This window comes from Hirundo rustica, chromosome 9, assembly GCF_015227805.2.
Source record: "Hirundo rustica isolate bHirRus1 chromosome 9, bHirRus1.pri.v3, whole genome shotgun sequence".
Taxonomy (NCBI): Eukaryota; Metazoa; Chordata; class Aves; order Passeriformes; family Hirundinidae; genus Hirundo; species Hirundo rustica.
In genome coordinates, this window is record NC_053458.1 from 9,272,766 (window position 1) to 9,288,698 (window position 15,933).

Below are 15,933 nucleotides of genomic sequence, written 5' to 3' on the forward strand. Positions count from 1 at the left end.
CTGAAGCCTGAATTCGTGGTAAGAGCTCCATGAAACTGCAGTAGAAATTAATTTAATAATTAATAATGCAAGGGACCATGAAAAAATCAGGCAGGAGGGGTTCATGGCATTTGAAATATAGGAGAGCTATTGTTTTTCTAGTTCAAACCCATGTTTGTACTTACCTCTTTATCATGTCGACGTTTGCAAGCAATAAAAGGGCATTATGTGCTGGTCATTGCAACTGCTTTTGAGATAAATCTGTGTTAGCATTCCAAAGGGTCAAGGAACTCTTCCAGGGCAAACAAATTCTGGAGCACTGATGGTGTGTATATAAAGTGGAAAATGGGAAAAGCAATTTACCGTGTTCCTGTTCCAGGGAGAAGTATCACCCAGAAGGAAAGCAAAAGAGGTGAGAAATTACTGAGAAATTGAAGAGGTAGTTTTCTTCTTCTGTATAAGTTGTTCTTTATATCTGAAAAGAAGAACATAGAAGAACTGCAGTGCTTATTAACACAAAATTATTCAAAAAAATTAACAGGAATATTTAACTAAAGAATGAAAGGTTAGATTAATAACATGTACAAAGAATAATACGTTGATTTATGTAACAAGTTCTAGATTTATCTTTATAGGTGACTAATGTATAGCCTGTGTTTAGAAAAATTTTAGTTATATAGACAAAATGATTTTATCTTGCATTTTTGACCAAACTCTACAAAAGAGGCAGAAAATAAATATTCTTAAATATAAATTAGCATATGTTCAACAAAGGCAAGGATTCAATGTAATTGATCGAGGTCAGGTGGTGAACACTACTATCTCACTTGCAGCCCTATTTAATGTGTAATTTCCAAGTGTGCAAAAAAACCCTTCAGGTTTTATAGCGAATCAATATTTTCTTCAATCTAGTGAGACATACAAATATCTCTTGGAAGGATTAAAAAATAATTCAGGTCAGTGGAAGAAATTAAAGTACTTTTCTTAAATACTGAAAATTATAACATGTTTTCATACATAGCCTGAATTATGGATGACTTTTATCACTTGCCACCAAACCTCAGAAATATATAACAGAAGGGTAAGTGTTCAGTTAAAAACAAATGGGAAGGGAGAATGCATATTAGCATTTCTGTCTGCATCTTTGCTGAGCGTATTTTATTTGATTATATATGTCGTATGTGCATATATACATGTATACATTTTAAATGCAGTCCTTCCTTTTAATGTTATGGGTTCTCCTAGAAATAAAGGATGTAAACAAAGACTTCTCTCCATACAGGAAAAAGAGCTGAAGGACAATGCTGAGGTTTGCTATCACCCTCCTTGCTGTCATAACCTCATCCACCTGCCAAAAATATGGATGTCTGGAAGGGGACACCCAAAAACTGAATCCAAGTCCTGAGCCTCATATGCAAGAGTGCACTCTCTACTCCAAATGTAAGAGTGGTTTAATTTTTTCCAAATATGGTCAAGAAATACAACATTGTACATACTAATTTTTTGGCAGTTCCCCTAAATTCTCAAAAATAGATAAGATGCAGCATACATTGTATTTGAAAAACCTCCTTCATTGGCATTTTGCTGCATGAAAACCAGGAGTAAGATTCTGAGTCTTAACAAAGTGAGCTGTAAAACTCTCACTGACTTCATTTATTTTCTTTTCAAAATTCTGATGATGTTTGCCTGTCTTGCAGTTCCATCTGCTTAAAAATGTTTACAGCAAACATTATTTTGGTTTATTGTAATTAAGTATAAAAATTAATTGTAGCAGACACCAAACGGGAAAATTTGAAATCAAAATTCTATTGTAAGCAAGGTACAGTACTTATTGCAATTCTTCAACTCTTTTTTTTTAATGTTTGGTAGTTTTCAAAGTTAGTATCCCTCAGGACGTGGCATCTGGCAGAACATTGGTAAAATTCTTGGGCTTCTCTGGGCACAACTTCACAAAGCACTGTTTATGCCAGTCTACCTCACCTAGCATTTACACTGCCACTTTCACTTCCCAAATTGTTAGAACTCGAGTACATCTTCTAGTTACTACTAAGAGACTTTATCATATCATGGTTCAAACCAGATTCTCTCACATTTTGTGTCTTCCAAATACCGTGTTAAAAAGGAACACTTAATGCAAGATCTTTGTTTTATTCCCAACAGCTTCCTGTTGCTATGCAGACTTCACAGAGCAGTTGGCTCATTCCCCGGTAATTAAAGTAAGCGACAGCTACTGGAACAGATGCGGGCAGCTCAGTAAATCGTAAGTCAGCTTTGATGTTTCCTGTGTCCTGGTTCCACAGATCTGGGCTGGAGCAGCCACCAGCTGCTGGTGGACATTAGGTTACCCCAGAGATGTCACCTAGCCTAGTTCCCATCACCTTTTCTCTATACCTGACCAACCTCTGACCCTTCTTCTCCCCTCACACAAACCCACAAATCCCTAAGTCTACACTATTTCTGCCATTTTTTTTTCAAGATAAGGTTATGGGCTTTTTCAAATCTGCTTTCAGTATAGAACCGGATCTAGCAATGCAAACCAGTCATAAACCCAATAGGTGACAACGACCCTGCACCTCTGTAGCTCTCTGATCATCACCCACCAGTGAGAGTGATCTGTAATGAATAGAGACCAGGCTTCTTCCTTTGTTTAGAAAGCACATCAATTAGATTATTAAATCTCACCAGAAAAAGGAGTCCAAAAATTAAATGGCTGGAAATTTAGAATAAAAATTCTTGTATCATGTGGGGTTTGTAACCATGAAAAATGTCTCCTTAATTAAGATTTTTAGTACCCTGTTAGATGTTAAAGCTGTGAAACATGGTGAGTTATAGAAATAAAGGGATGAAAGTACAAAACAATTAAGCAAAAACAGATGTGAAAAAGTAACAGCTCTTGCCTGTCACTCCCAGGAGAGCAGCACAATATGCGATTTTAAGTAACTTCAGCTGGGCTGTGGGAAAATCTAAAGATTAGGGAAACCATGAGGCTACAGCACAGACAAAGTTTTATACTATAGTTTTAAACTACATTTTATTATTGCCTGGAATCATTGTTGCCAGGAAAACTCAAGGCCTCAAAAGTTTACAGAAAGCTTACACAAATAGGGCTGAAATATGCATGGAAACATTTGTGCTGTAGCTGGCTATGATAATTGCACAGTCAGAGTCTGTACACAATGCCAGAGGAATGAGTTTCAAACTTAGGCATTAACAGGGCCAAAGGATGCTTTTCTGTGTTTTTCTCCTAGTCTGTAGTATTGCATCCACATCAAAGCAGGCCTAGAAAACTGAGGCTGTAGCCTTGATGCTCAGAAACTGGTTTATTTGTGCCTTTTCTCATCCACCACAGCTGTGAAGATTTCACAAAGAAAATTGAGTGCTTCTACCGGTGTTCTCCACATGCTGCTCGCTGGATCCATCCCAATGACACTGCTGCTATTCAGGCTGTTCCATTGTGTCAAAGCTTTTGTGATGACTGGTAGGTTCAGCTTTTTAAACAATGTATTTTTATTTAGTTTTAATATGTCCATGATTCGGTGGCGTTGCACCATCTTTTCCCTTGTTCTGCTTCTGAATTTCTAGTTTGCTGTCTCTGCTTTTCCTTCTGCTAAGCTACTGCCCCCAAAATAATAATGACACAGGCTGTGAATGCAGGATGAGGACACTAAGATGAGTTTAGTGACCTGGGGACAGCACTGCCCTGTTCTGGGGGAGGATGCAGTGCAGTGGCATCGTGACAGAGGAGCTCCTGCCACGCTGACAGGCACTGGCAGCAGCAAGGGCCTGCTCACCCTTTGAAAAGCCCATGTCTGTGAAGTAGCATTTATGCAATTAGCATTTTCAATCTGAATACTTGATCATTATATGATACATTTGTTTTGTATGTATAAAATGCACTACAAAACCAGGAAAGATATCAACTCATGGAATTTCAACTAATTATTGTAACAGATTAGCTTCATTCCTTAATTTTTCACCCTTGACCTTATTCATTCTATCATCATACTCTCTAAAATCTCTTCTACAAGCCTGAATATCAGAGACAATTGCAGCCAACTAATGCTAAAATAATTAATAGCAATGAGTAGCATAATAGCATTGAATTTTTTTCCCAAAACACAGCATCAGAGAATCACATTATTTTTTGAGTGCAAGGCAGCACTCATCTGTCCTTAGTCTTGGGGCAGCAGAATTATATCCATGTAGGGTACTGAGATTTTTCCACTGGTACTAATCCAGCATACATCTCTCCCTCCCTCTCTCTCTGCTGTTTTGACATGTTGGATCTTAAAAACATCACCATGGGTCACATAAACTCAGTCAGCACCTTATGAATGCTGTGCCCAGTCATTGGAGGAACTTCTCTGGACGTGTGTGTGAAGCACAAACAGCACAGGCTCTGTTCACACTATAGGATTACAAGTGCTAGCTTTCCATGAAAGTAATGGACTGTGAATGTCTGGATCCCTTAGGCCACTCTGAAAATCATGGAAAACCATTACAATACTTCTAAAAATGTTATAAAAGAGCTTTTCTTAGAAGTACAGAAAATACAGAACACAGAGCATGGTAGGGTTCTCGAGCTGCTGACCTGCTTCCCTAGAGCTTACAAAACTTGAATGTTATTGACATGTGGATCCATTTCCATTCACTCCAAGGGCAAAGTCATGTATGCACTGCAGAATTTGGGTAGGATTTGTCTTCAAATATATCTTCATTGCTTTGTGCCAGTGAAGGAAAGAAGCATAGCTTGGATTTGTAACAGAAGCGAGTGAGGAAGGCTGATGTATTTCTTAGCTTTCCTAGAGGTTTCTCTAGCAATGAATTTTATTTCTGTGTCAGGAAACTACATGTGCTTTGGGAACAGATTTGTCATGTGCAGTCTCCCTTGCTAAGTTTTTGTAATCTTCTAAGCTGAATCCAGATTATTGACCTCCTTGAAGATCAAGACTGGGACCTTGAGTCTCTCTCAGTGCTCTGAGCTCTTACCAAATATCACATATGGATATTAAAGCACTGGTGTTGCCAGTGGGCTCTAGAATAGATCTGATGGGCAAAATGATAAAATACCAGTATCTGAAACAAATGTATCCCAAAACAAGTAGCATGAAAAGTCTTTAATAAACCGTTATATCAAGTGAGAGTGCAAAGATAAAAGGAAATGTATGCTGTAAGTTTAGTTTGGATCTATGAACTAGTTTAAGCCAGCTTTAGTGCACAAGAGACTTATACCAAAATGTAGATCATGGGTCAATATTACATTGCAAAATCCTCAGTGTACCCTGGGCACAGAAGAACCTTCAGGTAAACAGCACTTGCAACTTTTGTTGCTGTAAAGTTTGGTGGGGTGATTGAGAGCTGCTGCCCAGGAAAACTGACTTTTTTCTAATATAGAATCTCCTGGCAGAGAAAGGATCTGCTCTAAACAAGTCCTGAGCAATGATCTATTGCTCCTTTTGGCGTCACAGATGCCTGGCCTGAATAAAAAATGTACTGATGGCCCATTACCCTGCATGCTGATCTGTGTGCCTGCCTAATGCCAGTGTCAAACCCATTCCCTCACCCTGCTTAAGGCCTCAGGCTAGAAAAGAACCTGGACAGAATTCCCACTCTTTCTGGTGATTTAAAGTAACATTTTTTCATGTTCTATTCACTGGAGTCCCTTTAGCATCCTGTAGCACTGCTGGTGATGTGACCTACTTTCTCTACATACTGTTGGAGTGTGCCTGCTGCATACTGTACGTCCTTGTGGCCAGAAATGTGCAGAGTATTCTGAATGAGCAGTGACTTAATTTAAAAGAAATTCATCTGAGTAGCTTGGGGCCTTCCTTTTCTTCCTATTGTTTTAGGAATCCTTGCTCTCACTAGTCCTTAAACTATTGCTTTTGAAAGAGCCCAACGTACAAGTCGTTTTCTAATTCACCTGTGAAAGAGCCCTGTGTCCTATAAAACAGAAAAAAACTAATTATAAAAAATACAAGGGAAAAGGCTTTAAAATAAAAATATCTTGCTCAGCGTACATAGGGAACTAATATGTTCAGGGAGGACCTTTTAAGTATTTATGTTTCTCACATTTAGTTAAAGTTTGAAGAAACAATTTACAGGTTTCTGGACTGCAGAAATTAGACTTTTCACAAATCACGACTTTTCATAAACTTGACTTCATAATTATTTCCATTGGGACAAAGAAAAACTAACAATGGAATTATGCCTCGTCGCTTGCTTATAGAACAAACCACAGTCAGGTAATAATCCTGATTAGGAAATATTTCATCTGACAAGTCAATAAATAATGGTGAAAAAAACATAAACACTTTAATTAATATATTTTATTCAAATTCCTGAGGAAACAAGATGCATACCATGAATATTAATTTCTCAAATTTTAGCCTCTATTTCCAGCAGAGCCCCTACCTCTGACAGCAGATTCAGGGATGAACCCATTGAGTGTACACTTCTCCTGGCCCTGAATTCTTTGGTTCAGGCCCTGGTTACCTTCCATCTGTTATTGCTCTTTCTCCCTCAAAAGGCCTAGAAAATCAGTGTGAAGATACTGCAGATATACATCTTCTGACCTTTCTGCATTTGCAAATCTACTGCAATGACCAGTTCTCGTCGTTCTCGTGACCACATGACAACCCACATATTTCATTTAAAAATGTAAGGCTGCAGCCCTCGTGATATCAAAATAGTTTTGAAACATGACCCTGAAGATTAAAAATGACAAACAGAAAATCTATCCAAAGGCACTAACTACAAATACCATGTTAAACATTAACTTTCTGGAGACTGTGCCTCGTTGTTTTGGCACCCTCAGTTACTGGTATGAATAGTCCTACAAGCCAATGAGACTAAATTTAAGTAGATGTTAACTGATTTGCAGAAAGCAGTCCTTAAGAACAGTAAGAGCCAAAAAGTACAACATAAAAGAGAAGTGGAAGGGAGAAAATTATGTAGGATAATGGTAACTCATGAGACTTCTCATCATGTCGACCAGCCAGAACTCTACTCATTCCAGGACATTTATAGGTTTTTTTCCTACATTACCACTTACAAATTAAAAATAACTTAAAATTTAAGATTTTAGACTATACCCTACGAGACTCTTTTCATTTCTTTGTAACTTCTTTGAAAATGTCATTCTGAGGCTGACAGCCTATTAGTTTATATTATTTTGGGTCTTGTGGAATTTCCTTATTTCAGTGCACATTCCTCATAGCAACTCCCCTGCTTGGGAAATATCATTCTTTTTGTCCCATATTAATTCATAGATACAAACTTTTCCCACATCTACTTCAAGAGACAGTTCGCCCTCAGCCCACCATGCTCTATTATGATACTGAACAGCAGCATTCATGAAACTCCCTCCCTCCCTCCCAGGATTTCCTCCATTTAGTAACATCAGATAACCAAGCAGAAAACACCCACAATGTGAGCCCTTTGCTAAGTCTGTAAGTATAAAAGGTAGTGAGTGAACTGTTTAGTTTTCACAGGAATTTAGGTTTTCCTGGGCAGCTCGGAGTTTATGAACATGTCAAGCTAAGATAATGTGCACATTGCTTGAAGATGTGTTGCTAAGCTGCACTGTAATCACACCGTGTTACTAACAGAGCCCCTGGACACCTCTTTGAGTTGAATCTGAGTCCAGTGAAAAAATGTGAGAGAAGTAACTTTATCTTCCACACTAACCTCCATGAAGGTATGAAGCCTGCAAGGATGATTCCATATGTGTTCGTAACTGGCTGACAGACTGGGAGTGGGATGAAAATGGAGAAAACCACTGTAAGAATAAATGTATTCCATATCATGAGGTAAGAAAACCTGATCAGCTGAAGCAGAAAATGTGGTATTAGGAGTTCCATTTTTTTTTTCCTGAATATATTGGAGCGAAATGCCATCGGTGAACTATTTTACTTCAGCAGTTTCAAGCCATTTCTACATCAGACTCTTTAAGTATACAAATTGTCAAACATTCATTTTTATGTACAGCACTCATTCTAGGCAGATATACATTTAATTAATCACTATTCATTCCACTTGTGAAATGAAAGTCCAAGAAACCCTGATATTTTAACCCAGTAGGATTTAGAAAGTAAAAGATAAATGACCTTTGTTCATACAGAGACAGTGAGATGCATTTCATTAAGTTCCTTACACAATATCGGGCTCTACACACTTCTGTCTTTTTTAAATTGGAATGTAAATTCCAAAACCACTGAGGAATTTTTAACGTTTTCTTGCCTATTGGGTATTTGGGTATATTGGATATTGCCCTTTTCTCTATTTTACATTTTCCTTCTCCATCCCATCTTTCTGAGAATGTTTAATGGTTGGCATAACTAATTTTATGGGCAAAAGTGTATAAAATGAGAACTGACAAGACTTACAGGAGCAAGGTTGCCTGGAACCTGATCTACAGACCTTTCCAGAGTCAGGTAGGATTTTTCCAGTGACTCAAGTAAGTTTAGAATCCAAGCCATATAATACAGTTCAGAAGTGTATTTGAATATTTTTAACAGTTGAACTTCACTGAGTCCGTGAAAAACTGCCCAAGTTGAAGAAGTAAACAAAATTTAGGTGAAGTGCTTAGGGACTGGTAGCAAGGCTTGCAGATTCATTATTTTGAATTCAATTCAAGTGCATGTACTTCCAGAAGTCAGTTCAGCAACCGATATAAGTGAAAGACACAGTCCAGTTAGTGCTGGATTGCTGTCTGCCTTGCAAAAGTGCCACTAATCAGCAGACTCAGGAAGGTGGCCAAAAACAAATGGGCTGTGGAAACTTACAGCTTAGTTTCCCAGATGTGCTAAATCATCAGTAGTTCCAGATGAAGTGGAAAACAAAATTATAATCTCCATAAATAATCTCCAGTCTCTCTTCGAATTGTCCCCGTTTCAGAGATAGGAGGTTTTAACCTTGAGTTCCCTTGCATTTATTTCTTAAAGAAAATATACCATCTGCAGGGAAAAAACATGCAGCAAATTCAGAGGTCTTATCACTTGAAGCCAGACACAGCTATTCCTTAACTAAATGGAACCACACCCTAAACTAGCCATGCTTTTCACCAAAAATAGGTTTGCATGGTAAGTAAGCATAAAGATGAAATTTCTGCAGAGAAATTAAAAACCACACATTTCCCATAAGAAAATTACATGATATACAAACACTAGACTGCCTTGGTTTGGACTCACTCACGGAAGGGTTCTCACATGTCAGGACAGTTACTTTTTTCACACAGAGGAGCAATCAGCAGCTCTACATATGATGTATGCAAGTGGTTCTAAGGCCCATTTGGGACAACTGCTGAATAAAGAACAAATGCTGAATATTAAGGATGTACAACTGACCATGGCCAGTTTTAGCCCTGTCATTATTCTCCCAGCTGGGTGCTCCCCAAGCAATGTTAATGCAAGACTAGGACATTTTCCAAGAACATAAAGAGTCAGAATCCTTTGCAGTAATTTAGGGACATGTTGGGGAAACAGGCTGTGTGCTCCATGTGTTTGCTGCAGCATTCTGATTATGCTCTGATCTTTAAGCAGAATTAGGAGGAAGGTCAAAATAAAATTACCAATTTAGCAAGTAGAAAAATGCAAACACATTACAGAACCTGTGGGACACAAGTATAAAGTGTATACATGTTTCTTGCATAAAGACCTAAACAAACCCATGTGACAGGCTTTAATATTTTCTGGAATGATTAGCTAAAAGCAGGTAGAAATTCAGAATTTCACAGGAGCTGGGAGAAAATATCTAATGCTACCTAAAATCACAAGAATAGTGGGAAAGAAAGAGCTAAAATCTGCCTCTCCTGAGAACACAAGGAAAGAACTAGACGGAGAAGCTTTCCTTTCCTGACCCTGCTCCCAGTGCATCATCCAGCCTCCATACTCCTTCTCCAGCACCTGCAGCATTCATGCTGCAAGCCTTGGCTAGAGATGGTATGAGATGAAAAGCTGTTTTACAGACTACAGAGTCTTAGGGGTTATTTGAAATGGACTTTGTATTATTCATAAAGGGTATTTTTTTAAGGCAAAAGTCAACATAGCTTTGCACATGGGGACACAGCAAAGAAATTGTCAAAAATACCTGTAGCAGAAGACAGACTACATATACCAAGTTTCACTTCTGTATAATGGACTTAAATCTGTAATTGTTTGTTTGTTTGTTTATTTTTGGTTTGTTCTGCTTTGGTTTGGTTTTTCTGTTTTTTTTTTTTTTTTTTGTGCACATGGAACAGATTCAATGCAGAGTTATCCCAACACAAAGACAGGGCACTGCTCTGAGATTCCCAGTGTCAGATCTTTGTATGAGCTGGTAATGGTGGTAAACCAGCAGAGCATCCAGGAATTACAGCAGTAAGATAAACACTGTAGGAATCAGCATCACAGGCAAGGACTATTCTTACTATTACAGATAAAACAAAGCTTCTATCAGAGAGATGCAGGTGACATGGTCAAGGTGTATCAGTCAGCAACAGAGCCCAGTGGTGCTGCTGCCTGGCCCACAGTTTTAATACTCCTTAATTTCCAAGGCTTCTGCTCCTGCCACCACTCCCATCCCCATTTTCATTCTTAGCTTTGCTTCTGGGAGTACCTGAAGTTTCTTTTTCGGAAACAGAAAAGATTGAAGATCAACCACAAACACATGGGAGAAAAGCAGGCAAGATAAAGTGTACATACTGCCTGCTCTGTGTCTGGACATGATAATTCTTAGGCTAATATTCTTTAGACAGACTCAAGCTGGGCAGGCAGAAGGTTGTCACAATGTGAGCTCAGCAAACAAGCAGTTTCTTTGTTGTGTGGTTGACAGGTCCTATGACACAGGACTTAAAAAATGCTATAGTATTAAGAACAGAACAGCTTCACTTGATAAGGGTACAAGAAGCTGCAATTTGCAATTTCTTGAGCCAGAAAGGCCATTGCCCCACTGGAAAAAGCACTTTGGAAGCTTGACAAAAACTTACTTTCTTCAAGCAGTTGCTAAATTTTTTCTCTTCTCTTTGCCTGTGAGGTCCTGCCCGGCCATGAAGTACATTGCAGCAGGCACAATGAGATCCCTCGGAGCTGTGACTCCACTGGGCTGTCTCTGGCCTGAAAATAAAAAGATTCCCGTATTCAAAGCACTGTCTGGCACTTTCAGCACTACTCAGATTTCAAGGCATGTCAGAGTGTCCTGACATGCTACAAGTTGTAAAGGCTCTCACACAGCTTTAACTGTCAGCCTCAGAGAGCTGCTGGGCTGTCAGCCCCAGGGTGGAAACAAAGGGCAGCTGTTGATCCCTGCATTTTGTGTAACCACTTGCTCTTGAAGCAGGCAAATTATTTTTGCCAGTTGTGGGACTGGGTAACATTTTCAGACATCTCAGAAGAGACAAAGCATAGCACCCAACAAGACAGTAAATGACTCCAGACAATGCTTTTATAACCTGGTACCAATTTTTAAAAAGTGATAAATGTTTATCAATTTGATACAAACTGATGTCAATTCAATTCTATTTAAATGTAATCGAGGCATTTCCTATTTGACACACAGATGTACACAAATGGGACTGACATGTGCCAGAGTATGTGGGGGAAATCATTTAAGGTGAGCGAATCCTCCTGCCTCTGCTTGCAAATGAACAAGAAGGACTCGGTTGCAATCAAGTATCTACTCTCCGAAAGCTCAGAGGAAAGCTCCAGCAGCAGCAGCAGCAGCAGCAGTGAGGAGCATGCCTGCCAAAATAAACTCCTGAAGTTTGAGAAACTAAAGCAAAAGGAAGGTGAACAGACAAGATAAATGCTAGTGAATGTATGTCAGGACAAGAGAAATCGTCGTGGAGGCAGGGCTTGGGGCATCATGCCAGCCTGCTTTATCCCTTCCTTTCTAGAACATAATAAATCAATGGCTGGTTCTATTAATCTTTCTCTGATGTTTTTGCATCTGCATCACAAAGCTCCAGACAGGCTAGCACAGGTGTAATCTTGTGACTTGAATTGAACAGCTCCAAGCCTGAAGGAAACATCTAGGGGTTGACTTTCAAAGAGAAGAGGCACAGGCAGCCCCCACTGACTTAAGGTGGAACAGTGAGAGCTGGAGACCTCTGGAAGGTCATGTCTGCCAGTAATGCACCAAATCTTCAACCCAAACACTTCATTAGCACAAGCTCACAGCACTCCTGTCACGAGTTCTTCTGTGCCTGAGTCTGCTCAGATAAAGAAGAAATCTTCAGGCAGAAATAGGTCAAGGAGCCTGGCTGCTAACCACTGAAAATGTATTTATTTGGAATCTTAAAAGCAGGGCTTTATGGTGTACTACATAAATCCCTGGATCCAAATATTGTCAGTACACAACATGCACAGTCTGTTGCACAAGGCTTTCACCTTAAGCAAAAGCAGTAGTCTCTTACGATATCAGTTTAAAGCATAATTTTGAGTTAAATTATTACCACTGAATTATTTCAAACATAATAATCTCTGAGAAGCCAAAGTGTCAAGGACAGCTCCAGTCAGGTTTCTCCCATCAATAATTCCCAGCATCACTGTTACAGTCAAACTAAAAACAAAATCTGCACCAGTCCCATAGGAATTTGTCAGGTAAAGATGAATTAAATCCTTTTTTTAGTTATGCATCCATACTTCCTCTGACATCACTGCACAGTGGACAGGTCTGTGCCATTCTGTACAGCCTTTTGAAATGCCATCGCCACAGAAACCATGAGAAGGGTTGAATTTGGGGGTCACATTATCAAATTGTGAAAATCAGCATCATCTTAGTGCTTCCAAAGGATCTGGTTGCCTTCTGCATTTAAGAATCTGTTCCACAGTTTAAACAATGACTTGGCACATCCTGTTTAAATGGGAGAATCTTAAAAATCTAACACACTTTCTTCGCTGAGCTGTTTATTTATTGGAATGGTTTCACACAGCTGCAACAGTAATGCTAAACCCATTAGGTCATGCTCTGCTTCCAACCAGCTTCTTAGTACCCTTAACAATGGACTAATTCCTACCAGCATTGAATTGTTTTCAGAATGATACTTTGCCACATCTGTATTTTGTGCTAACTCAATTTGTCAGTTCTACTGTTAGGGGAAAAAAAAAAAGAATAAGAATTTAGTCTTCTGTAAAGCTCTGACAGTCCTTTTCTCCCCCTATTTTACTAACTCTATTCTTTCCTATCCTTTATTGCACCCAAATCAGAGCAGAATTTTTCCTGCGTTCTATTTTGCTATGCTCGAAATTCAAAAATTAATTATCCCCTCTCACTGCTGTAGCACCAACTTTTTCTGTGTCACTATGGACAAACATTTTCTTCATGTTTTCTTTTAAGTATAGCACAATTGTTTCTGCCTCTGTCTCTGCTCTTTTTCTTCCTATTCCACTTTATTCTCCTTGCTCTGACTAAATTACTCTTGAAACCACTCTCAACAAACAACTCCTCCATGCTTAGTTTCAGGATGACCCATAAGACTGGTTATTGCACGTTTTTAAAGAACATTGGGTCCTACAGCAAGAAAAAGGACCAAGAAAGACCATTTTGCTCCTATTCATAACTTTTCCACTGACTCATGATGCACCCTAGGCAAACCATTTAACTCTTTTGTGACCCAAATAATTTTGCAGAGCTACCATTTTCCTCTAGGTCATCTCTTTTCTAGGACAAAAATTCAAGAACTTCTCAGTTGTCCCTGTTGGACAGTTTTCCACCCTACAGCTCCCTGGTCCCAGAGGTGTGAACAGTGATTTTAGCTCTCAGGCTCATTGCTTTGCACTCGGTTGTGTTACAAAAACTTCACATGAATATGCCAGTCTTCTTAAGCCACTATTTGCTCTGTCTAATTGCTTTATATACACAGTAATTTACACCCTAAACAACCTTTGTGATACTCAGAAATGCTACCAATGGGTATTTTACGTTTACAGAAAGACTAGGATAACTCAGGTAAAACAAAAGGAAAAATAACACAAATGGCTAAAAATCAGATCACAGCAATACACCGTGAAGGTAACCAGGGAAAAGAAAGATCCAAGTTACTGGTGGCTGCAGACATCCCCAGCTAATGCTGTCTGATTAGGTAGGTGCCTTTATGCATCACAGCCGACAAGCACAGGTCCTGCCCCTGGAGCTACACTGGCCCAGACTACTGAAATGTCTCCATATTTAGTGACACTAGACTTGACTAAGATCTTTACTAAAATGTCACAATGGTAGTCAAATGCTTTGGGAAATAGGTTGGGAAAATGTTCCTACACCAATCTAGGAAACAGATGTAAAACCCTTATCAGTAAATTAAACTGGACTTATCAACAAGATAGTGTTGATAAAAATTAAAATTATTGCCAATTATTGACTTGTTTACAACCTGGCTAAGAATCAACTTTTGTACTGTGCTACTTGGGCCTGGTGTCATGTTAACCAGCTAAGCTGGGTCATCCTGATTGCTCTGTTTATTTATTTCCTTAAACATTGGCAGAATACTGTGAGTCTTCTGAAATTTCACTGGTATGCCAGGATTTCTTACAAATGAGACCTCTCATGACAGAGCTGTTAGAGTTCTTTAGTATATATTATCTTAGCCTAGAGCTTTAAAATTATGACTATTACTTATGATGATGATGAACTCCATCCTTAATTACTTGCAGACTGAAAAGGATTCCATCGTACTGCTGTAATACAAATGCTTCATCCACCATATATTTCAATACCAAGTGTTATTAACAAAACCTGCCCATTGCAAGGCTTTCTTCCTCAGGTCACACCTTCCTGTAGCACCTTTACAGCCCTCATTCTATTTTTATGGTTCATACATCTCCATGGATATTGATTGTCATAGAGTCTTCCTTTTAAAAAAATAATAAATATCAGTAATAATGACATTTTCAGCTTCTGTTGCATTTTTCTTGTGCAGGTATCACTCAAAACATTTTATAAATATTCATTAATCTTCAAAATGTACCTGAGAGGAAAATAAGTAGTGAGAAGCAAAGAGCGTCAGTGGGAAAGAGTCAAAAAGAGACTTATCTGATCACTGCAAGTATTGCAGAACTAGGACTAGCACAGACGAGCACTGTTGTAGTCTTTTTTCACATTGCAAATGGAGCTGCACTTTGTAAGCTAAACCTCAAAAAAAGTTATGACATTAAATTAACATGCAGAAGTTATTATGCAAAAATTATAGAATCATAGAATTGTTCAGGTTTAAAAATACTTTAAGATCATTGAGTCTGATGCTCCAGGCTTTTATGAAATAAAATAGTGCAAAAAGCCTGAGCACCCAAAACAAATTATTAAACAATGCATTTGCATGGACCTTGAAGGATAATGAAATCATACAAAAAATAATTATTGCACTATACAAGACAAATAATGTCAAACAGGCTAATTTGCCTTGCTGAGAGACAATGAGCTCAAAGAGAAATAGAAAGCTATAGAATAGATCTGTCTTTGTAAGATTTTTATAGCATTTGATATAATATTCTGATAAGCAACGGAGAAAACCAAAGTGCAAATGAAATCATTGTAATACTTGCTTAAAAATATATTTAAAAATTACTGTGAGTATATTGTTGTTAAACTCAGACAGATCTTCTGCTAGTAATCCCTAAGGATCTGTTCTGAACTCTTATGTCTTCCTAAACAATGAAGTTGAGATTTAGCAAGCACTTTGAAGGACGAGATTAGAATAAAAATGATCTTTCTATCCAAAGAACAAGACCAAGGCTCCAAATGTGAAATTCTAAAAGGAAATGAAAAATGCTTGCACTGAGGAAAGATAAATCATTGGAAAAAATTATCCAGGAAAATACATGGCAAAGCAACAGCAGAGCAGCCAAGGAGTTGGGACGCATAGTAGCAACCTATGCCATTTACAGCTGAAATGTTACACTGTGGAAGAAGGTTTAATCTTTTAAGGCTTCAGTGTATGCAAAGCCCTGGAAGTCCTGACTCACCAAGCAAGCAGATGCAGGA

The 15,933-nt window shown here is 38.5% G+C and overlaps 1 protein-coding gene across 1 annotated transcript; it reads left to right on the top strand.

Moving 5' to 3' along the window:
• Window positions 1–266: 266 nt before the first annotated feature.
• LOC120756452 (riboflavin-binding protein) lies at window positions 267–11,882 on the top strand. Its single transcript, XM_040072854.1, has 6 exons — window positions 267–391; window positions 1,262–1,419; window positions 2,140–2,239; window positions 3,329–3,457; window positions 7,679–7,790; window positions 11,515–11,882. The coding sequence occupies exons 2-6, from the start codon at window positions 1,281–1,283 to the stop codon at window positions 11,758–11,760; spliced, it is 726 nt and encodes a 241-aa protein (XP_039928788.1). The 5' UTR covers window positions 267–391; window positions 1,262–1,280; the 3' UTR covers window positions 11,761–11,882.
• Window positions 11,883–15,933: the final 4,051 nt, after the last annotated feature.

Coding starts and splice junctions, on each gene's coding strand:
- LOC120756452 (XM_040072854.1), top strand. CDS start 1,281: ATGCTGAGGTTTGCTATCACCCTCCTTGCTGTCATAACCTCATCCACC. Junction 1,420..2,139: donor GTGCACTCTCTACTCCAAAT/GTAAGAGTGGTT, acceptor TATTCCCAACAG/CTTCCTGTTGCTATGCAGAC. Junction 7,791..11,514: donor AATGTATTCCATATCATGAG/GTAAGAAAACCT, acceptor TTTGACACACAG/ATGTACACAAATGGGACTGA.